This window comes from Callorhinus ursinus, unplaced genomic scaffold (genome assembly GCF_003265705.2).
Source record: "Callorhinus ursinus isolate GAN/ISIS: 27379988/994484 unplaced genomic scaffold, GSC_fseal_2.0 scaffold15, whole genome shotgun sequence".
NCBI lineage: Eukaryota > Metazoa > Chordata > Mammalia > Carnivora > Otariidae > Callorhinus > Callorhinus ursinus.
This window is the reverse complement of record NW_027397077.1, coordinates 20,149,544-20,173,219: the sequence shown is the minus strand read 5'-3', so window position 1 is coordinate 20,173,219 and position 23,676 is coordinate 20,149,544. Positions and strand designations below refer to the sequence as shown.

At 40.5% G+C, this 23,676-nt stretch overlaps 1 protein-coding gene and 1 long non-coding RNA gene across 16 annotated transcripts in view; one reads left to right on the top strand and one right to left on the bottom strand.

The window, feature by feature from the left end:
- ADAMTS9 (ADAM metallopeptidase with thrombospondin type 1 motif 9) overlaps positions 1-23,676 on the top strand; it is a 159,590-nt gene that overhangs the window by 75,203 nt on the left and 60,711 nt on the right. For all 6 annotated transcript variants that reach the window (XM_073901495.1, XM_073901496.1, XM_025885665.2 and 3 more), the window contains 6 exons: positions 1,291-1,410; positions 4,079-4,183; positions 4,322-4,489; positions 6,466-6,735; positions 11,650-11,811; positions 13,962-14,138. In XM_073901495.1, coding sequence (XP_073757596.1) covers positions 1,291-1,410; positions 4,079-4,183; positions 4,322-4,489; positions 6,466-6,735; positions 11,650-11,811; positions 13,962-14,138 — 1,002 coding nt within the window. The remainder of the gene's footprint in view (positions 1-1,290; positions 1,411-4,078; positions 4,184-4,321; positions 4,490-6,465; positions 6,736-11,649; positions 11,812-13,961; positions 14,139-23,676) is intronic.
- Positions 14,407-23,676, bottom strand: part of LOC141374209 (uncharacterized) — a 31,527-nt gene continuing 22,257 nt past the window's right edge. For 9 of the 10 annotated variants that reach the window (XR_012380926.1, XR_012380928.1, XR_012380929.1 and 6 more), the window contains one exon: positions 14,407-22,856. This is a non-coding gene — a long non-coding RNA (uncharacterized lncRNA). The remainder of the gene's footprint in view (positions 22,857-23,676) is intronic. The other variant, XR_012380933.1, reaches the window with a different exon arrangement.

Genomic DNA, 23,676 nt, shown 5'->3' with positions numbered 1-23,676 from the left:
TCTTTTAAGATTTTATTTATTGAGAGAGAGAAAGAAAGAACATGAGCTGGGGGAAGGGCAGAAGGAAAGGGAGAGAGAAAATCTCATGCAGACTCTGCACTGAGCACAGCTCAATCTCCCCCACTCGGAGATCATGACCTGAGCCAAAGTCAAGAGTTGGACACTTATCCGACTGAGCCACCCAGGTGCCCCCATCTTAACCATTTATAAGCATACAGTTTTTTGTTTATTTGTTTGTTTTTGCTTGCTTGTTTGTTTTTTTTTTTTAAAGATTTTACCTATCCACTTTAGAGAGAGAACGGGGAGAGGGGCAGAGGGAGAATAAGGGAGGGAGAGGAACAAGCAGATTCCACGCTGAATGCAGAGCCCCACACTGGGCTTGATCCCACGACCCAAGATCATGACCTGAGCTCATGACCCCCGCAGAAATCAAGAGCCGCCTCAACCGACTGAGCCACCCAGGCGCCCCTTAAGTGTGCAATTTAACAGTGCTTCTTTTCCTATTTTTTAATGAGGTTGGCTTTTTGCTGTTGAATTATAGTTGTTCTTTATATTGTGGATTTCAACCCTTTACCAGAAATTTGATTTGCAGATATTTTCTCCATTCCCGTGGTAGGTTGCCTTTCCATTCTGCTGATGGTATCTACTGATGCAAAAGTTTTTAATTGTGATAAAATACAACTTGTCTATTTTTTCTTTTGTTGCCTGTACTTGGGGTGGCATATCCAAGAAATCATTACTAAATTCCATGTCATGAAGATTTTAGATAATCTTTTCTTCTCAGAGTTTTATAGTCTTCTCAAAGACCTCTTATGTTGAGGTCTTTGACCTATTTGGGGTAATTTTTATAAATAGCGTGAGTTAGGGGTTCAGCTTCATGCTTTTTCATATAGATAGCCACTTGTCCCATGGCCATTTGTTAAAGAGATTATTCTTTCCCCCATTGTATGGCTGAGACTTTGTTGGAAATCATTTGGCCGTAGACGTATGGGTTTATTGCTAGACTCTATTCTGTTTTGATCACCGTAGCTTTGTAGTAAGTTTTGAAATAGGGATGTATCGAGTCACAGTCAAGGAGTTGAACTCCTACAAATATAATTCCAGTGGGAGGTAGAAATAGTTCCAAGCATCAAAGTGATCATTGATGAATATAATTTGTGCAGAGCAGGATTGCCCACTTTTACCTAATTTCTCTGGGTGCCAGCCCTCTGTTCCACTACAATGGAAAATTTCTTTTCTTGTAAAATTGGCTGAAATGTGCGTACCTTTTGTTGTATTTCTTTCCCTCAGTGCAGTGTCACTTGTGGACAAGGATACCAGCTAAGAGCAGTGAAATGCATCATTGGGACTTATATGTCCGTGGTAGATGACAATGACTGCAATGCAGCAACTAGACCAACTGATACCCAGGTAAGTCTCCTTTGTCCAGCTCAGTGCTTGGCTTTGGGCACTAAAATGCTAGAACTTCCCAGTGGTTCAGTCACATTTGAAGTCCTTTCATACGTAAGTATGTAGGTAGAGCAACCAGTTGATTAACTAAATTGTCCAGATGTACCTATTTGTCACATCTTGAATCTAATATTTTGATGTACCGATTTCATTTTTCTCTGGTTATTTGAAGTGTATGGAGTTTTGATTCTGATTTTTTTTATTGGGTAGCAAATGTTGATTGTTTGGTTTTGTTTTCTTGAACTCAGACTTTTTTTTAAATGATTTCAATGTCAGGCTTAGCAGATAGTGTCATATGATCGGGCAGCAGGGTGCTAAGGCTGGTCTGCACCAGCTCACAAGAGCTGATTGGTAAACTTTCAGGAATTTTGCAAGCTGGTTGCTAAATACAGGCATTATTAAAAATTGAAAATATAAACCTATGATTAAATAGATGGTATTTCAAACAAAGCTGATAAATACTCCAAACTTACTTATCACCTCTCAATGCTTTACTCCATTTTACTATTATCTGTGATCTTGAGGTGATTTACATTCACATATGTATCTGTAAGGTGGAAATACTAAATGATGGTGAGCTATTGCCCATCTCTTCGCAAGTCTGTGTTCATCAACATCATGTTGGTAGCTTGATATTGGCCGTGGTGAGAGTATTTAACACAACAGAAATCAGCAAATGCTATAATTCAGGGTTTAAATTATTTTTTTTTAGACTTAAGAAAGTGATGGAGAAAATGATAATAATGTAGATTACACATAATCTACATTATGCTTAAAAGAATCTCGAGTCCAGGGCTATCACATTGTAAATAACGCATAAAATTAAGGAAATATCCTTCCGGCCTTTGGAAATCATTGTCTGCTTTGGTGCTGGAGTCACTCATGTCATTGGTGGATGAATGGAGTTCTGACAAAAATCTTGACTGTTTACCTGTCACCTTAACTCTTCAACACAAAATATCAACTCTTGTTCATGTTATAACTGCACTTATTCAGCAATTACAACCATATTTGGCAACAAATTCAAGAATTCAACAAAAATCAGCAAAAGTATTCTGTGAGACTCAATTGTACGGAATTTAAAAGAAAGAATTGTATATATTATTGTTATATGTAAATTGTGTGCTATACATCCTTTATATTAGTAAAATTTATGATACACAGACAAACATCTATATGTATATATATATAGATATACATGTGCATGTAATGTGTGTGTGTGTGTGTATAAATACATTTCTACAAACACACACGTACACCTTTTTTCTCAAGAGAGCCTGTTGGCAATCACTACCAGCACCTTCCTCTTCATGGGCCTGGATTTTAGCATCATTTATGGAAGGAGACTATGTAAAGAGAAGACGTGGGTTTGTAAATCAGTTTTGCTGATTGCCAAAGACAGGATTTGAACCCTGACTATGCCCAGAGCTCGTGCTCTAGGGCCCTGTCTGGCCAATGTCCTGCTTCCATTCTGAGTACATTTCCACATGTGTTGTTAATGGATGAAGAGTGTCAAAAAGTAAATGAATACAGCATCGTTGTCCTTGTCATTAATCAATGATAAAACACCACTTGTGACTTGTGTCATCTTTTTTTTTTAAACGTTACTGAAATGTTCTAAACCACAAGCTAAATGTCTGTGAAATGTTAGCTATTACATCTAAACAGTCATGAGGTGAAGATTTAGCAACTCCCTTAGAGATTCAAAATACACCTTTCTCTCTAAATTGTTCCGTAATGTCTGATGGAGTATCGGGCAGCTCAAGCAGTTGAAGCATATGGACAATTTCTTCACTATGGGAAAAGTTTCATGTGGTTTTCTTTGGACCATAGGCAGAAGAATAGGCAGGGTCTGGAGCCAAGTAATAGAATTTCCCTGTTCAGTTTGTAAGCCCCCTGTCGGGCTCAGCACGGAGCTCACCACACTTTGCACCATGCCTGGCACATCTCAGGCATTTGACGGATATGTATTTAATCAAAGAATATTTGCTAAGTTGTGAGCAAGTATGCATTTCTGTTTTCCCATCTATAAATCTGAAAATGTTATCTACACACAGATAACCTCAATTTACTTACAGGGATTTCCTCTGAGTGATGAGGAGGGTTATATACATTCCAGGCATTGGCATATCAAATACACCTCTTAGATCTAGATTTGACCATCGGCACCATGGGAGTTCTCCTTAGGTAAACTTGGAACACCAGTTCATGATTAACAAATTCTGATTAGGAAATTAATTGAAATGTGAGAACAGAATTTGGTCTTCAGAGTTTTTAAAAATTGACAGTTGATCATTTAAAAAAGATACCCTGTTCCTTCCCAACTTATGTGCCATTTTACAATATTTTTTTCTCTTCCCACATGAACAGGCAAATAACTATGGTATTAAACATCATTCAGGAAAGCCCTGCCCTATATCAGTGCACTCACAGAGGGACTCAGATTATACCCCATTTTATCGGTGAAAGCATTGGGGCTGACAGTTGACATGTGATTTGCCCAGAATCACACAGAAATCTGAGGTCTTGGAATTTTTAGCGCTAAAATTGTTATTCGCCCTGCCCATTAAAGTGTGCATGGACTTGACTTCAAAGTAACTGTGGCTTTTCTCCCCCTTCTCCCATCTAGGACTGCGATTTACCATCTTGTCACCCCCCCGCAGCTGTCCCGGAAGCAAGGAGAAGCACACACAGTGCGCCAAGAACCCAGTGGCGATTCGGGTCTTGGACACCAGTAAGAAATAGATGGAAGACATAGAGAGGGTGGAAGGGGAGGCAGGGGTTCTCTGACATGACTGTAGAAAGTGGGTTACTGTCCAGTGAATCATTGTTTCAAAATAACACGCCTGCATTATTTCACTTCAACACCCAGTGCTCAGCCACCTGTGGAAAAGGTACTCGGATGAGATATGTCAGCTGCCGGGATGAGGGCGGCTCTGTGGCTGACGAGAGCGCCTGTGTCACCCTGCCCAGACCAGTGGCAAAGGAAGAATGTTCTGTGACCCCCTGTGGGCAGTGGAAGGCTTTGGACTGGAGCCCCGTAAGCGAGTGGATTCTTTGGAATTGGGAAATGACGGGGGGGACCATAGGAGGATGACTAGTGACAGGTCCCAAATGTCAATGGGTACTATTTTACAATGGGTATTATTAAATCACTTAGTCTGTGATTTAAATTATTTAACCCCATATATGTACAGCTGGGATGAATCTTAACCAGATGTGCAAGAAATGGATGTTGTTAAAATGTGTAAATCAGTGTGCAGTGTCCTTTGCCCCATCCTGTTGGATTGACTGGAAAACCTTGTGTGAACTGAGTCACACAAGAATGGAATAGGCTGGGCAGAGCACCAAATGTGCCAGGGAGAAGAGGAGAGAAAGGAGAGGGCCTCTTACCTGGAGTCTGGATGCCTCCTATCACCTCAGTCTCTTGAAGTCCAGTGGCTCTGGCTTCCCTGTCCAGAGTGGGAAGGTAGAAAGATCTTTCTTGGAACACCTGGGTGGCTCAGTCAGTTAAGCGTCTAACTCTTCATTTCCACTCAGGTCATGATCTCAGGGTCATGGCGTGGAGCCCTGAGTGGGGCTCTGCACTCAGCGTGGGGTCTGCTTGCCCCTCTCCTTCTGCTCCTCTTCATGCTCCAGCTCGTGCTCTCTCTCTCAAATAAATAAATAAAATCTTAAAAAAAAAAAAAAAACAGAAAAAAGAAAAACCGTTGTCTTCAGGCAGTCCCTGCTTTCTGCCTTGCAAAAATCCCAGAGCCCAGGAAATACAAAGCTTAGGATAGGTGAAAAGAGGCCATAAGGAAAATAGAGAATTAATATCTCAATAAATATCATAACATATGTATGAAGTTGGAGCAGTAGATTCAAAGAAAGCCTTGTAAAAATCCAGATCTTGACATTTACTGGCTGCATGACCTTGAGCAGTCTGGCTAGTCTTTGAGCCTCAGTTTCTCCTCTTAAAAGACCAAAGAAGAATACCTACCTTACAAAATTGTTGTAAGTATTATTTGAGGTTACTTATGCTAAATGCTTAGTACAAAGTAGGTGCTCAATAAATGGTAGATAATCTCACTCTCATGCCTTGAGCTTTCAGTCTGTCTATCCATCCATCCATCCGTCCATCCATCCATTAAATACATCTGTCTGTGCCCCAGATATTTGTAAACGCTTAGTACAGAAAAAGCAGCGAACAGCAAATAATAAAGCCCCAGCCTTCGTGGAGATCATTCCGATGGAGGTTCCAATCAATGAGCAAATAAAGAAATAGATATATATATAGCAACAAACACTGACAAGTACTAGAAAAATGTCAGGCAGAATAAGGGCATAAGGAAAGATGGGATGTGCTTTTAGACAAGGTGGTCAAAGAAGGCCTAACAGCACATTGAGCAAGACTTGAATAAAGTGAGGGAGTGAGTCCAGTGGACATCTATGTTGTACAGGAAAAGGTAGAGCAGGTGCGAAGATCCTGAGTAGGGAGTTCTTGGCATGTTCAAGAAACATCCCTAAGCCCAGTTTAGCTGGAGTGCAGTGAGTGGAGAATGACGGGAGATGGGTCAAGGAGGTAGCCAGTGGCCATGCAGAGGGCCTTCCAGGCCAAGATGACTTTGGACATTATTCAAAGTGAATTGGGAAGTCACTGGAGAGAATGGCCTGACCTTTGATTTGCAGGGGTCATGGTTTGTGATATGTTAACAGACTTGGGCTGGGGTGGAGGGTGTCCAGACTGTAAGCAGCATCCCGGCCGAAGAAACCATTGCTGTAGTCCCGGCTGGGGCCGGGTGACCGTGGAGATGATGGGAAGTGGCTGGATTGGGGGTGGAAAGTGACTCCTGAGCTGACAGGGTTTCTCAATGAAATGGCTGCAGGGTGGAAAGACAGGGAGCAAACAAGGATGATGCCAAGGTTTGGGGCCTGAGCAGTGGGGTGAGCAGAGGGCCATTCACAGAAAATGCACACGGCTGGATATGTGACTGCCAGTGACCAATTCTTTCTCTTTCTGGATGTTCAACATAGTGCTCCGTGACGTGTGGGCAAGGCAGGGCCACCCGGCAAGTGGTATGTGTCAACTACAATGACCACGTGATTGATCAGAGTGAGTGTGACCCAGATTACATCCCAGAAACCGACCAGGACTGTTCCATGTCACCGTGCCCTCAGCGGACCCCAGAGAGTGGTCTCGCTCAGCACCCCTTCCAAAGTGAGGATTACCGCCCCCGGAGCGCCGGCCCCAGCCGCACCCATGTGCTTGGTGGAAACCAGTGGAGGACTGGCCCCTGGGGAGCAGTGAGTATTCCCTGAAGGCTTTCTCTACTTTGCTTTCTTCTCTTTCACACTTTCAGCTTTGGGAGGCAAACAGATTAGAAACACCTCTGAAGCCTTTTTTCTCACAAGGGATTGGCATTGTACATTTTCATCTGTTTTGGGTGAACCATAATGGATTCATTTCAGTCCCTGAAAAGTGTCTCCCGATAGTGTCTGCAGGAACCTATAAACTACCCTACCTGGGTAGAGGGGGGCGTGTCACAGGTGGGCCACAAGATCACGTGGCTCCTAGGTGGTGCTGGGAAGACCATGATGACGTGATGATGAATCCCAGAGGCTGGGGCCGCAGGCAGCTCCTACCTGAAGGAAATTAAAAGCACAGAGGAAGTTTTCTGAAAGGGAGCTCTTAGGAAAGTCATTTTCCTTCTTGCTATTTTCCAGATGAGCAGAGTCTCAAAGTGGCATGGTCGCTGTGTAATTTATAGTAGTAGATTGTCCTGGACTGGGGACCCACACTAGTCTAGATAATTCTGTGCCGGGGGAGAAATATCATAACCTGATGACTGACAGCACAGCCACTGAGTGAAGATGCCTCTGTTTGAGCCAAAGACTTGCATTTTCAAATTTTGAGGTCTTTAGTGGGTCCCCTATTCTCCACAGGCCTGAGGTTCATCACCTGTAAAACAAAGTAAACAATAATTCCAGCTTTTCTGGATCGTAGTAAATGTGATTTGCACACTGCCCGCCCCAGAGTGAGAACTTTCTCATTATTCTCATCATTGTCCTTCACATTAGGAAGACCTTGAAAGACATTTAATAGTCACAGGGAAAATATGCTTTGAATCTTTTTGGGTTTTTTTACTGAATAATTTCCCCAAAATCATTATATTGTGGACTAGTGGAGGTGTCTAATGGAACTGCAGGTGGGGTAAGGTAGCAAGGGATCCTACCTAGGTGTGGGGAATTAGAAGGTGTCTAGTAATCACTCCGGGGTCTTCATTTTAATTGTTTACTATTAGTTTCCTTCTTGTACCACTAATTGTGTTTAATTATTTCTGAACTAAAAAGCATTAGAAGGAAACTGTCTGCTTCCCACCGTGGTTATGTTTCAGTAAATGAGATTCCCTATCCTGTGAATACTGATTAGCCACCAGGCATTTTTCACCCACTACGAGCGAGTATTGGTTGTATGCCGAACGTCTGCCCCATTGCCCAGGAGCTTCGCTTTCATTCTCCTTGCTCGCTCTCCACGTTAAGGCTTCCTTTGCCTGGGTTAAAAGAGATTTGGGTTCGGAGAAGTTAGAGGGTGATCAAGGGAGGTAATCACTGAGTGTCCCACAATTTTTCTGGTTGAAAAATTTCCAAACTCACATGCATATTCTAATGATAGCACTAGAGCTCTTTTAAAAAAATTTTAAAGCTATTCTTACTTAGGACTACATTCAGAGATGATGCATTCTTTTAAAATTGAATGATTCTGCCCTTGGGCAGTGTTCCCAATTAGGGAGGATTAAGTAACCTTTTTGCAGCAATGGGCAATACCATTCTTTGCCTCATTGTGCCTGTTTTTTGTTTAGGGATTTTTTTTTTTTCTAAGATAAGTGAGGCTGAAGATGGACAGTGTGATTTTTTTCGGCTCTAGCTTGATGTGCCTGACCTGCTCCCAGGAGTGTGTGGAATGTACGTGCATCTTTGCTTGGTGCAGTACACAAACTGTGTGATTCTTCCTGTTTTCCATGGCAGGAAAGGTGTCAAAGAATCATGAACACTGGAGGATGGGAATCTAATGTTTTCAGTGGATTCTGGCATAAAAACCTCATTTTATAGTACATTTCTGCATAAACTTGAACCCTGTGTGAGGTTTTCCCCCTTGTTACCAATCAGGAGTCTCTGGTTGTGAACAAAAGAAAAGCAGCTGACTCTTTCAAGTGAAAATAAAACAAACAAAACTTTTCATTTGGCCCCAGTAGAGACAGAGGGCAGAGCATCTTCAGTGTGTGCTAGAGCTAGAGCTAGAGCTCAGCAGTTGGCAAATCTTTTTTGTAAAGGACCAGATAATAAGTATTTTCTGTGATGTGGATCATATAGTCTCTGTCACAACTAATCAGCTCTGCTGTTATAGCACAAAAGCAGGTGTCGACAATACATAAATGAGTGAGCATGGCTACGTTCCAATAAAACTTTATTTGTAAAACAGGTAGTGGGTCATATTTGGCCTTCATGCTGTGTCTTGTCAACCCCTCTCTAGATGGAGCAGAAATTAGAGGATAATTTCTGTAGGGAGTTTCTATCTTAATAAATCCCTTTTAACTCTCATCTACCCTGCTCAGGATTCAAATTCTCAGGAGAGTCCCAGAGACCCAGCTTGTTCTACCTGCCCACTCATTGACCAGGAATGGGCAGTGTATTTTATTTTTTTTATTTTATCATGTTATGTTAGTCAACATAGAGTACATCATTAGTTTTTGATGTAGTCCCACAAGATGACATCCACTGGGGAAGAAATGGTTCTTTTAAGGAGAATTGGGCTTCCAGATATGAGGGGAAGTATGCTAGGCAGGTAAGAAAAGCAGATGTCCCTCACCTCTTGCTCCTGCAAAGACCATTCTTTCTTATTTTGGCCAGTGTGGATGATGGGTGCAGGTTTTATTCAAATAAAGGTTTACCTAGGGAAATATGTCATCTTAAAAGGACAGGAAGATTGCAGCAGGGCGCCTGGGTGACTCAGTCGGTTAAGCGTCTGACTCTTGGTTTTGGCTCAGGTCATGATCTCTCGGTGGTGGGATCGAGCCCCACGTCGGGCTCTGTGCTCAGTGCAGAGTCTGCTTCAGACTCTGTCTCCTTCCCCCTCACTCTCTCCCTCTCTCTCAAATAAATAAATAAAATCTTTAAAAAAAATGACAGGCAGATTACTAACAAAAGAGGTCAAGAGTGAAATTCTGTGACATGGAATAGAACTAAGAATCCCTATTAACTAAAAAAAAAAAAAAAGGCCAAATTGAACCTGAAAAAAATTATGTACAACACTTTATTTATCTATGGGATTATAAAGACCCAAACAGGCCCTGGGTTCAGATAGTTCAAGACTGTGCAGTGTACTTGCTTGGCCCCAGCTAAGCACTCCATAGTTCTCTTTGGTCGGATTTTCAATAGGAACCATCTGATTGGTTACTGGGTAGCCAATGGATTGGTTGGCCTTAGATCAGGTGACCAGCCCTGCTCTAGTCAGCCATATTTAAGGGAGGGTAGCATGTGGTTCATAGAGGTGGTGTTTCCACTAACTTTAATTGGACAGGCAGTGGTGTACATATCCTGTGACTGGTGTCATGGCAGCTAACAGAAACACAAGTTATGACATTGAACCCTCCTTCAAAGAGCTTGCCATTTCATTGAGGCAGTAATGCTCATAGGTGACATAGTAAAAGAATGATACAAGATTGTATTTTGAAGGGAAAAATTCAAGGGCCAAAATGTATATTACAGATGTACTTACAGTATGGAAGTTCCTTCCTAACATTATAAATTCTGGTCCCCAAAGTCAATTAAAATAATGATTCTGTGCTTTCTATGATGTCCTAAGCTGTTTAAAAACAGAAAACAAGTATGTTCAAGTTTAGAGTCATAATATCAGAATCCTCAGAGAATAGTGATGGAATTTTTTATAAATCAGAAATTTCCTAAATATTTTCTCAGAGAGAAGTCATAAATCTGTTTTCCTGTTCAACATTTTAAAATTACATCCAATGTATTTTATAGTGACACATAATTTGTCCAGTAGAGGCAGAGAAATTGAACTTGGGTCCAATGCAATAAGCCCAAAAACACATTCACAGCTTTATTTGGAAGAAGCTGAACAGTGAGAAGCATTGTTTGCAGGTATTTTGAAGTAACCCAGGTTTGAGCTAGGGTTTGATAGAAAGCACAAATCTGCCATCAGAACCCAGAACTAAAAAAAAATGTTGCCAGTGCAGTTGGAGGCTTACTAAATAATTCATGGGAATTGCACTGCTTTGAGGACTAGTTGGGTTTTTTTATAGGCAAACTGATTTTACAAGTTAAGGGTCAGAGTGAAGGATACTAGCAAACACATTGGTTTTGAAAAGATAAGCTCATTGTGGAAAGAAAAAAACACTCAAGATGTAGATAAATAAGAGAACTATGAGAAGCTTGTGTGGGAAATTAGCTGAAATGCAAACATAATTCCGTGACAACCATGAGAGAGAAGAGTAGACAGAAAGTGCCCCTGAAGAGAGGCTTGTCAATATGGAATCCAATTAAGGTCCTTGTGGAAGTAAAAAAATAAATTAAAACACACATCTTGCTGCCATCGGCCACTAAAGTCGAGGCTACTGTGAAGAGAGAGAAAGGAACATTCCCTGCAAGGAAATGATGTCCAAGTGACATTCCATGATGCTTTGGATAATTGAATGAGTTAATATGGAAGCCCAATTTCAACAACTGGTGTGTCATTAAGCATGCAATTTGACCTCTGCATTGAAAGGGAAGTCAAATGTTGGATCTAAATAAGCACTTGGGATTTTGAAAAGGAAAGAGTCTCTCATAGACTATGGTGTCCATCAACAACACCTCTGTACTTCTCCGGGATACAGATGGGTTAAAGGAAGATAATAAATGGGACTGCTTTGGAAGTCACAAGACATTATCATTCCTGGGGCATCTTTTGAACGCCTACTGAGGTCCTAATGTGTGCAAAGGAGAAGCCCTGTTTCTGCTGCCTGGGTGTTTATAAGGCATGTCTAGTGAACAGCCCCACAAAAGGGAAATTCTTGTGCTTCCTTTCTGTCCATTGTCTGGACGACTTGAGAACGCATTCTGTCACATTTGTCTCTGACCTTCCAACCAGCTGCTTTTTGTGTCCCTAAACTGCAGATCGAGGTAGGGATTAACCTGTTGACTGATGTCTGATGTGTTCAGTGTTCCAGTACCTGTGCTGGTGGGTCCCAGCGGCGTGTGGTTGTGTGTCAGGATGAAAATGGATACACCGCAAATGACTGCGTGGAGAGAATAAAACCCGATGAGCAAAGAGCCTGTGAATCTGGCCCTTGTCCTCAATGGGCTTACGGCAACTGGGGAGAGGTGAGAGAGAGCCATCCATTTGTACGTCCTCCGGAAAAAACACAGAGTGATTTTGCTGACCAAACTGCTGCCGTTCATAGTTTAAGGATGAAGAACGAGTTCTAGTGAAAGCTTCTTGATTTGGGATTAACCAGGAGACCTGTCTTAATTCTGAACTATTTTAAGAGTGCATTTATTACCAATTAGAGTTTTTAAATACATAGGAGAGGAAAATTAGCAAAGCATGCAGATAAATGCTAGGTTAAATTATGGGTTAACCTCTGTTGATTAAAATATGGACACTTTTAAGGTAATGGGAAATATGTGTTAAATTGGTCCGTGACAGAGTTACCATCTTTTTTCATAGTTTTGGGGTGTTTGTGATGTACTCTTACTCCCATGGCATCTTTAAAATCCTTGATGAAACCAAATCCTAGTATTTCAAATCCTTGATGAAACCAGAATGAATAGGTGCTGTTATTCCCATCAGTGATGATGCATTTTAATGATGGAAGAGAATAATTAGCTGTATAATATCAAATAATAAAATTCTTCAGCTGTTACCTTTTAAGAGTGGCATCCTCTGACCAATGAGGGGCAGTAGAGTGTTGGGAGCAGACAAAACTGGATTCTACTCCCAGCCGTGACTCTCATAAGCTTTGTGGCCTTGGCAAATTATATAACCTTGCCAATATCTATAGCACCATCTATAAATGGGAATAATAATGGCACCAATTCATGACTAGTATATGAGATAGTGTGTCAAATACCTAGCACATGGTCTTCAATCAGAGTTAACTGCTATTAGAATAATGATAATCATTATCATTTCTACTATTACTGTTTATCGTTAGTATTATTATTATCAAATAGGGTTTTCAAGCCGCTCTTCTGTGTAGGGCTTAGATGCTTATTGTTTTGTGTGTAATTAACCAAGAATATGTCTCTCTACTCTTGAGTCCACAGGGAGAGCACATAGTCAGAGCTTTGTTGCATTGGTCTGTCTTGACTGTAAAATTTATAAAATAAAACGTGAGGATTAACATCTTGGAGACCCCAGTGCCAAGAGGGGAAAAAGACAAATGAGATGGGTGGGCACGTTAGTCCACACTCCTGGCTAACCGAAATCCCATGTCTACTTTCACATAACCTAGTAATCATAGGAAGTCATAACAGAGTGTTCTGTTGACTTTGCTTGACAGTACGTCATTCTGGAGGGCTTTGATGAAAGGCAGGAAGGGGGAGTCAGGCTTCAAGACTCATGTATTACGGGTTTCCCAAAACTCCTCACAGAGTTCTGTCCTGTGGGGCCTGTGATTAAGCTTCTGTAATTGGACCAAAGCCAGGAGAGTACACGCATTCACTGTGACGCTTGCTGTCAGCACAGACCAGATCATTCCAAATTCTGTGGGAGATCTGGCCTTGACACAGCAGGAGAGCCAAATGTCAGTGTTCCTGGATGTGAGCACAGCAGCACTCTCCAAGAAATACAACTTGTTCCTGCCTCAGAGGTTTGGGTCTAGCCAGAGTCAGAGCTTTATCCAACGTTCCCACCACGTTGTTTATTCATCCCCGGGAAAGTCATCATTATCCCAAGACTCAGAGAGAGCATAAAATATCATAACGTCATAAAGGTCTCTGGAGATTAGAGTCACAGAAGAGCCAAAAGTTGGTTACAGCTTCTTAGAAGTTGCCAGAAAATAAACCCAACTAAGTCATTATATCCTTTATTTGGTGTACTGGGTGGTGTACGGAATTTTATTTTTTTGAATTTTGGTTTCGTATCCATCAAAGAAACGGCTGCAGTCTTATCTAGTCACTTGCTATTGCATTGACCTTGATCAAGTTAATTAACTTCTTTTAAGCTCACTTGTCCCATTTGTAAAAACGGAGCACATAATTAGAGTCTCCTCTGATGAGAGACTGCCTGTAAAAGCAGGTAGAGGTACAGGTGATGAGGACACACTCAATAAACAGTGTCTACCATTAAGGTAGACTGTTCCAGTCTGTTGTATATAAATAGGTTGGTAATTTAGCTTGGGTCCACCTAGAGACTTCCCTTGCCCGATGCCGTGATAGAATTTGGTGAAGAAATGGTTCTTACGGGAAAGAAGATACAATTTGTCATTGGCTGTTCAGAGTGACTACAGCTTTGCTTTCTCTTCTTCCAGTGCACTAAGCTATGTGGTGGAGGCTTGCGGACAAGACTGGTGGTCTGTCAGCGGCCCAGCGGTGAACGGTTTCCAGATTTGAGCTGTGAAATCCTCGATAAGCCTCCCGATCGTGAGCAGTGTAACATACATGCTTGTCCTCAAGACGCTGCATGGAATACTGGCCCTTGGAGTTCGGTACGGCCCTATTAATGTTTGTTAACCAAACTATCTTAACTAACAGACCCAATTCCAGGGTATTCTGGGGCACTCCTCGGCGACACACAGTTGTCCTAATCACAAGGGCACCCCTGAAACTGGGCTGTGGTCTATGATTTCTTTCATACTGACACACAACAGAATTAATGTTTTGTGATTTTGCCAAAGTGACTTTACAGAAATACGTGTACCTCATATAGGCCTGGGGCCAATGTCAAGAAGTAGCTTCTGGTTTTTTTGTTGTTTGTTTTATTTTTTTTAGGAAAGCAAGACTGTCTATGTAGATATTTTAAAGAAATGAAATAAGTTTCTTGTAGTTATGAAGCTCCAAAGTGATTTCAGCAGACAACTCAATAGCAGACATTCTTTCCTTTCCTAAACTATGGGAGTTTTGACTTTTGGGGGAAGATACCTGCATATTGAGGCCAAAGCAATTTTTTCTTCTGTGACTATAATTTGCCTCTATGTGACTTGGGTACATACTCAACTCAGTGACCACAAAGGCTGTGCCCACAAAATAGACTGAAATCATTGTGAAAATGCAATAGACCAACAACACTGGACTCCATGACTTGGAGCCTTTCAAGGTATCCGAAATGTTCTCTCTCTTTCCCCAAGACACAAAGCCCGTCGCTTGAGACGATTTTTTTGCTTTGGTCCTAGGCTTCCCTTGCTATCTGCTTAGCTGACATCGCGAGACAGGTTTGCCACTGTAAATACTATGCAAACTTCTGGGGCAGCTCTTGGCAAACAGAAAGTCGGCTATGTCAAAACAGTACTTTCGCTAAGTTGTGTTGTAATCTGTGGAGCCGTTAGGGCTGGTTCATGTAAATAGAGTAAATGTTTCTGTAAATACATTAATTGCACTGAATCTGAATTTAGTAGTATATGAAGTCATATCTGCAAGCCTTTTTTATTCTATAGGGTTTGGAGGAAAAGTCCTAACCATTCCTGAAACCAGATAAAGAACAGATTAACTGAAGTGAAATGACTAATACCTGTTGATGCTTCTAAGAACCAAGGGTTTCAGGATCTGAGATTGTGTCTGCAGGTAGAACCTAGCTCTATAACCGTTGTACTTAGTCTTAAGTAGAAAGCTAGAGAAATGTAGAGTAGTATCATCTCTCCTGGTACTAGTTAGCTGGGCTGTCAGGCTTTCATTCAAGAGCTTAAGAAATGCCACTCGGAGTCAGATATATATTCACCCGAAACATTTTGTTTGCAGTACTGGCACCCTCCCAAAGTGAACATTGTGAAAAAGATCAGAAATGACCATGGAATGTCAGGAACATCCCCCAGCATTCCCTGCTTCCCTCAGTCACCTATGACAGATTATTTTTCATGAAATTGTCCCTCTTGAGCCCATGATATTTTTACCTTGTTCACTCAGCCAACAGCAACACCACATCAGAGTTGTGTCTCAGAAACTACTAGCCCTCTAAAAAGTTGTTTTTCTTTAATTTTGACCCAAAAATATCCCCTACCCTTCAGAGGGTGTGTGTGTGTGTGTGTGTGTGTGTGTGTGTGTGTGTGTGCACGTGTGTGTATAATCATAAAATATTATATACTGTATGCATATATGTGTATGTATACACATTATATACAATGTATAATGTATATTATATTTGTTTCCATAGCATTCTCATCCTTGAATGCTTTCTAAATACCACTCAAATTTTTTTACACAGGATCACCACCCTCTCCCACAGATGTTTTAAGAGCTTAAATGCTTAAATCTTAAAATATGACCTGCTAATTTAACTGAAAACATTAAGATTTTTATTGTAGTTGTTCTTCTTAGGCCTGCACACAGTTTTCTGAAACACACACAGAAAAAGAGAGGGAAAGAGATGCTAATGCCCTGTTATACACAGAAGAGAATACATGGATTTTGAAACTATTTTTGCCACCAATATGATTTTCATGCTTCCTTTGTAAAGCGATCGTTACTCGAGTATATATTTAAATGCCTCTGCAGTCTAGGAGCAAGGCCACCTGTGCAAGGCTTCTCATTGTGATTTTTAAAAAATGAAATCAAAAGCATTTTATTTAAGTAGATACATCTGTAATATATTACTTAAATACGTGTGTGAGGGCAGTCTTTCAGGTTCTTACTTGTAGGACTTTGATTTTACTTTTATGTTGATTTTCGTGGATGCTTTGGTACAATTTCTGAGCAATTCTAAATTTAAGCATACCTCAGTGAATCGTGTTAATAGCCATAAAGCCACTCCTATGGTGCTTCATCATTGTAACTGACAGTGAAATTAACAACAACAAAAAGTATACTTGAGGTGCTAACGCGTTGCTTTCTCTTGAAAGCCAACTCGATTTATTAGAGACCGAGGGTAGCAATTAGTCCTTCAGTAGGTTTTGCTTTCTCTCCCCAGATTTTCCCCCTACTAGAGATAGTGTTCAGAAGCAACTTGCTGCTGTGCGAATAGGCCTTTTCCAAGGTCAAAAGGGAGATGGCCTCATTCAACAATTGTTACGGTATTTAGGGTTTTTAGGTATTTAGATATTTAGGAAAGAAACCCACATCACCGTTAGCGCGGCTGCCAGAGTCTCTAAAATGAAGCTTAGGTGAACGTCAGGTTCAAGTGCCTGTTTTAGACCCTCAGTTCTGGCTCGTGTCCTTGCAGATTTAGAATCATGATGGTGAAAAACAGCCTCCAAAAATCCAGCCTTTTCTGTCCTATTTTGAATGTGTCCTTGCACTCTTACTTGGTAACGTGCTGATTTCAAAATAAGGTTCTTACCCTGATATGCCTTTCAGTCGGCTCCTGCAGTCAGGCCTGGGAGCGGAGTTCTGGGAGCAGACTGAGGAGGGAATGCCCATGTCCCATCACTAGAGAATACATTGGAAAGAGTGCTCTGTGCTGTCAAACCACAGCACAAAGCCGGTTAAAAATCCGCAACAGCAACAGTAAGCAGATCCATCGAGATAAGGAAAGTAACAGAGGTTGCAGGTGATATCACCTCTCCAAGCTGGTCCTGTAGCATTCCTTTCTGCCATGCCCCATGTACCTGCTTGCTGATCATCTTGGAGACCGTGGTTCTCCTTAGGAGAAACTGCTTGTTGGGGTTTTTCACGACAAACCTGAAAGTGTTCTCTGAGCCTTGCTTTAGGTGCTTTGGAATAATGCTTGTCGACCCAAATAATGAGAATTTATGAGCTCACGAAGGAACTGTGCTTTTGTTTCTGCCTGGCCAACTTATGAATTTGTGTCTACCTCATTTTCCATATTAAAGTTTGCAGCTTCCTTAGGTAGGAAGAGAAAATGTCTGACAACAGTATTTTATCACCTCACTGCATCTATCTCTAGCAAAAATAAAGACTGTAAATATCACTACCATACTTTCTGAATACAGTTTTGAGCAGCCAAGCCTAGTATTATCTGAATATTTTGAGCGGTACAGATTTCTATGTGTTTATATAATAAAGCATATTTATTTTTTCCATGTTATTTAATTTTATATACAATGTTTAAAAATCAGTGTTTATCAGCAAACTGTAAAGGCAAATAGGCTATGTGAATTAGAAATGCATGTGTATGTTTCTTTTGGTTTTAAAAGATACATTTTAATTTTGTAAATCCCCTCCAACCTGTACCGTCCCTCTCCCAAACCTGAGTGGCCAACCTGGGCAAGCTTTATGTAATTGGGTAGTTTAAAATGTGTATTTTAAAGGGATACTTAAAAAAAATTCTGAATTGGAAATGATGCTTAGGATATAAACAAAAATATACAAGGCTTAACATTTTGTTGGGTTTTTTTCTTTTCTAATACTGTTGTCCTGATTCACTGAGTCTCAACTATGAAATATGAATGCTCCATTTATTGAATTTGTAGATAATGATAAAACATAGCCAGAAGACAAAATGAATGATTAAAAGAAATGGTTCTAAATATGTAAGAAGAGCTAGGGACAGGAAAACACTAACCTAATGTGCACAAATTTGATCACACCTTATTCTTTGTGTTCAGATAACCATGAAAGACTTCAATGTTTGTCAGTTTTGTTATTTGTTCACCTGCAATACATTTCAGAAAGAATTTCTTATTAAAGAAAAATAAAATATGATCACATCAAACTTGGAAATTTTAAGAGAGCCTGCAGTTTTGAAGAAAGTGTACTTCATAAAGATGACCCCTGATGCCTATTGGTTCCATGTGCCCCTGTTGAGCCTCTATTTGACATGTGGTTTAGTATGGTAATTGAGGGTTGAAAGGACCAAAATCAGGGAGTCCTTATGTGAGTTTGAGGTTTATATAAGGTGTGAAATAAGATAACTTCTCCAAAGCAGATGACGATAGCTAACTTTTACAGAGTATTTACTACGTACCAAGCCAAGTTAAGCAAACACACATCATATTTAGCCCCCATGTTACCCCATGAGGGTGGTGCTTTTATGACTCCATTTGACTATGTGATCATCTACTGTAATAAAATGTCAGTGTCAGTATACTGACTGTATTAATCCTGCTTCATGTGATAGAAACAGCCATATTCAGAATGATTTTTTAAACTCCTGTTGATATTCAATAAAGGGTATACCTAAAACTCAGACTTCATCACCCTCAACATTATTTAGCTAATATTGATATTGTCTGTTTGACTCCAGCCACAGAAATTCCAAATTTATTTCTGTATTGGTAAATTCCCATAACCAGTGATTATAAACACTTCAAACAACTGGTTATGTTTTGGGAATGGCAAAACATTTGTTTCATTTTAATGTTATCACATTAGCCAGATTAGGAGGAGGATATAAAGATTTTGACCATAAGGAATGTCACATTAAATGCATATGCATTTTTTATAAACAAGAGATTTTTTTTTTTTTTTTACTAATGAAGACACATCTTAAATATACTGCTGGTGCCTTTTAAAAAAAGGAATAAGAAATACATTATTTGGCTCTATCAATATGGAGTATTAAAAATAAGACTGTTTTTTTTTTTTTAATCAAAACAAGCAAAACACTGGCCTGCATCTATCTAATTGGAGATAAAACTTAGCGGGCTTTTTTGGTTTTTCATTGTTTACAGTGATTGTATGCCTACGGGAGACTCTGTTCCTGCCTCCTGACAGCTCATATTTCATGATAGCTTGACAGATTTCTATTTTTGCAGTTTTTAAAAGTCCAAAGGTGGGGGAAGCAGGGATAGGAGAGTTATTAGACCCTGAGGAGGAGTATAGGTCTCGTCAGTGACCCCCGTCAGCGAGTTGTCCCTCCGGAACGGGAAGGAATGGGAACTTTGGAATGTGGAGTGGGAGGTAGAGATTGAGTCCACGTCTAATTGGTTGGGAGGGAATCCTGATTAGTAAAGGCAGTCGAGGAAGATTTATTTTATGGAGAGGGAGTAAATAATTCTAGGTCATTCCTTTAAAAAAAAGGGGGGTGGTCATCATTTATTTTTCAGCAAATACTTTTTACGTGCCGACTGTGAGCCAGGCACTGTTCTAGGTGCTAAGGATACAGCAGTGAACAAGTCAGAGCGATACATTCAAGTGGAGAAGGAGAAAATATGGTATTAAACAAATAAAACCAATTATACATGTAATTAAAGAACTGACGCTTTTTTCTCTGGCAGCCTCATTACAATCACAAAAACAAAAATACAGATTGCTCTGAGAAGAACACACAGCGTTCCTAATGATCTTTGTTCACTAAATAAAAATTATCACTCCTATCTTTCCTTTTAAATGTACAATTACACAATCATTTTCAGGGATAAATGCTCCCTGGCTGGTGGCATGGAACTTTTAAAAAACCTCCTATCAGAGAGTGTGCTTCTATTCACCCTTACGTTATAACCCAGACATGAGTTCAGTGGTCTGAGAGCCAGGGTAAGCAGAGGGCCTCTGGCTTTCCATCTCCCCCTGCTAGTGTTCTCAGCCTCCACACAAGCGTGGGAAGTCCTGGCTGAGGTTTATTTTCCCCTGTGTTATTTAATGATTACCAATAAAAAGATCTGGAATGTGTGGATTGCCACGCCACCACCTTTGCTTCTTGTTGTTTTATTTCCTCTAAAGTGGGATCATTTTCATGGGTGGTTTTAAAGACCACAACTTCCCTTTCCAAAAATTTATAAAATGGAACATTGGCAGCCAAAAAAAAAAAAAAGAGTGTGCAGGAAGTAGTGTGGAAAGTAATCAATAAAGGCTGAGCCTAAAAAACTATTATTCTTAGCCAGATCTGCATCCCCTTTCTCTTATTAGAAAGAGCATATGCCTCGGCCAATGCAGTCTGGTAACTTTCTACAATGATGGAAATGTTTTCTATTTTTACTTTCCAGTATGGAAGCTACTAGCCCCATGTGGCTAATATGGAGCACTTGAAATGTGGCTAAGTGCAACAGGGATACTCCCCTTCACATTGCATTTCATTTTAATTACTCTAATTTAACCAGCCACCTGTGGCTGGTGGCTACCATATTGGACAGGGCAACCTCAGACAACTGTGCGTCTTTAGCAATTAATACTCAACTAGCCAAGAAATCAATAAACGTATGAAAGTAAGTTGGAGAGAAAAACTCCATGTCAGCTTGTAAAGAGTCCCGAGGTAGGATGCCCTTACATCCAAGTGAGTACCATTCTCCTGCCTTTCTTCTGTTGTGTGGCTTCTGCAGTGGGTGTTCTCTGACAGCTGGGCATTAGAAAAAATAGGACAGTGCAAAGAGAGCCTTATCAGAACCAGCTGTCCTGAGAGTAGTAACTCCAGGGCCTCCATGTAAAAGCAGCTGTTAAAACAACTCTCCTCTTGTGCGTCTTAGAGTTCAAGTTCATCGCGGCAGTAAGTTCAGTTAAGGAGAAAGAGTGTTTATGTGTTCAATGGGCCAAAAGGGCAAGGCTTGATTGATGCTTTTTAGCAGAAGACAAAAATGGGAAACACCAGGTAGTCACCTTGCAGAAGCTTGGATTCCAAGAGATCATTCCCTTTTTGAAGGGAGTTTCAGGAAGGCAGCTTTTCATATTCACTGAGCCCTGTGGGTAAAGGTTGAGGAGATCAGCTTTAAGGGGCTGTGTTTGAAAGACACTTCAGAAGACTCGGGGTTGAGGCAGTGTCTCCTCCATCACTGTGATTCTCATCATTTAGCTTGGCAAAACTTAGCCTCCTCAGTGTTAAGAAAGCCCTTGTGGATTTATTCACATTCATGCCCCACACTGACACCCCCTTGAAATTAAAATGTATGCACCAACATTGGCTGTAGATCAAATGATGAGGTCATCAATTTTCTTTTCCAGTGGCCAGATAGTTGTTGGTGGTGTTATTTTTCCCTTTAGGGTGACATCTGAATTAAACTCTAAACCATTCCGGTGGTCTCTTTTTTAAAAGCACTCATTAATTTGTTACGTTCACTCTCAGTTTGGCTGTACACTGAAATGGGAAATAAGTAAAATAATTCTCAGTATTTCAGAAAGTGGATGAACTGATAGCTTCAGTTTATCCACAAAAGAGCTGGGTTTTTTTCCTTCACTTAATTTTGCACAATGTAATTCTTTCCATGATTATTGGGAGAGCTTTGATTTTTTTTTATTTTTTTTAAGATTTTATTTATTTATTTGAGAGAGAGAGAGAGCACATGAGAGGGGGGAGGGTCAGAGGGCGAAGCAGACTCCCTGCTGAGCAGGGAGCCCGATACGGGACTCGATCCAGGGATTCCAGGATCATGACCTGAGCCGAAGGCAGTCGCTTAACCAACTGAGCCACCCAGGCGCCCCGGGCTTTGATTTTTTTAATTATAACAATCACTTACATTTTGGAGCATTCACTTCTTGCTAGGAATTATACAAAGCAATTCACCCATAATGTCTAATTTAATCCTCTCTACTTGATGATGTTAGCACCATCAGAGAAGTTAACTAGTTGGGTCTAGGTCACACTGTTGAGAAGGGGCTGAGTTAGGCTTCAAACCCGGGACTTTCTGACTTTCAAGCCCCAAGTTTTACCCAAGATAGAATCCCTTCATTTTACTCTTCAGTTGATGAAGTGGTAAAATGCAACCTTGGGTGGAAAGAGGAAATTTAAGATTTTCTACTCTCCCAAATTGTAACTATTTGAAGCATTCTGGAATTCCTCAGCCATTAACAAGTTTGCTCAGTGCTCTGAAGGGATGAATATGAAAAAATTATTTCTCTTAAAATTAAAACCAAATAAAAAGCAAAATTTGGGTTTTTAGGAGATTTTGAGAAAAAAAGCATCCCATGTTTAATAAACACTCATTGGGTGATATGTCTGACGTTTTAATATACAAAGAGAAATGAAATAACCTGGGGTAATAAATCTAAGTTTTTTGTTCAGTGGATCTGTAGATAATTGGGACAATAGATCAGATTTTGTCAAAGCCAGTTAGGGGATCTGCAGATGTTTGTGGTGATAAGGTTTGCTGTAGAATGTAACCTGCTGCCCTACAAGTGAATAATGACATTAAAATTTATTAAAAAGTGAGTTCACCCTAAAAGCTCTCTGGCTGAAATAAAACCCATCAAATGCATTGAGACGTCTTCCAAACTGTTTCTTGAGCTAAAACTAAGCTCTTCTTTGGGCAACGCTGCATCTTCTCTGTTCCCATTGGTAGGACAGTCCACCACTGTGGGTTCTGTCCCTTTCATCAGCCTTCATTGTCCCAACCACGTATTCCTCCATCCACATGGCAGGTGAAGGATAAGACTTGGCTATGGTTTGGGAACTGTGTGAGATAAAAAGAGGGAAAATATAATGGAAAAAACAGTGGGTTTGCTTTCTTCTTCATAGCTAAAACAAAGGGAGAAACAGAGTCACCACAATTTCAAGTGAAAAGCCTATTAACCAAATCACTTATTTAATTGCCCCAAACCTTAATCTCTTTTGGGCTGAACAGGCCCGCTGTTTAAGCTTGTTGCCTTACTCAAAGTGGGCATAGAATAAACAATATTAAAATGAGTGAATGAATGGGTCCAGCTACTCAGGAGCTGAAATCCTGATTGCATTGGCCTAGAAATGTGGATATAAAGCGCTAACCTGTATGAGGGAATAATTAAAAAGAAACACGATCAGGTGGTGGTGGTGTATCAGTAGTGACTTCCTGACTTGGAGAGTTGTATGGTATTTATGTAGGAGAGTGTCCTTGATTTGGGGAAAGTAGAGTTTTGGAGATGATGGGACATTATGTCTACAAGCCACTCATATATGCATATACACCATTATTATATAGGGAGGGAGGAATGAGCAGCGTGGTAAAATGTTGGCAACTGGAAAACCTGGATGAGGGAGTTCTTTGTGATGATCTTGCAGTTTTTCTGTAGGTCTGATATATTTCAAAATAAGTTATTGTTAAAATTTCTTAAAGAAACATAAATAGGTTCAGAGTGTGTATTTAACTTCAAAGGAAGTGAAGAGTAGGTCTGGATTTATTTCAGGACTTTAAAAATTCTGACATATTTTAGGAAGCTGTTTTTAATCTCAGATTTATACTATCACATCATAATAAAAGTGAGGGCTGCAGCCAGGGCTCAGCAAAAACAGAATCT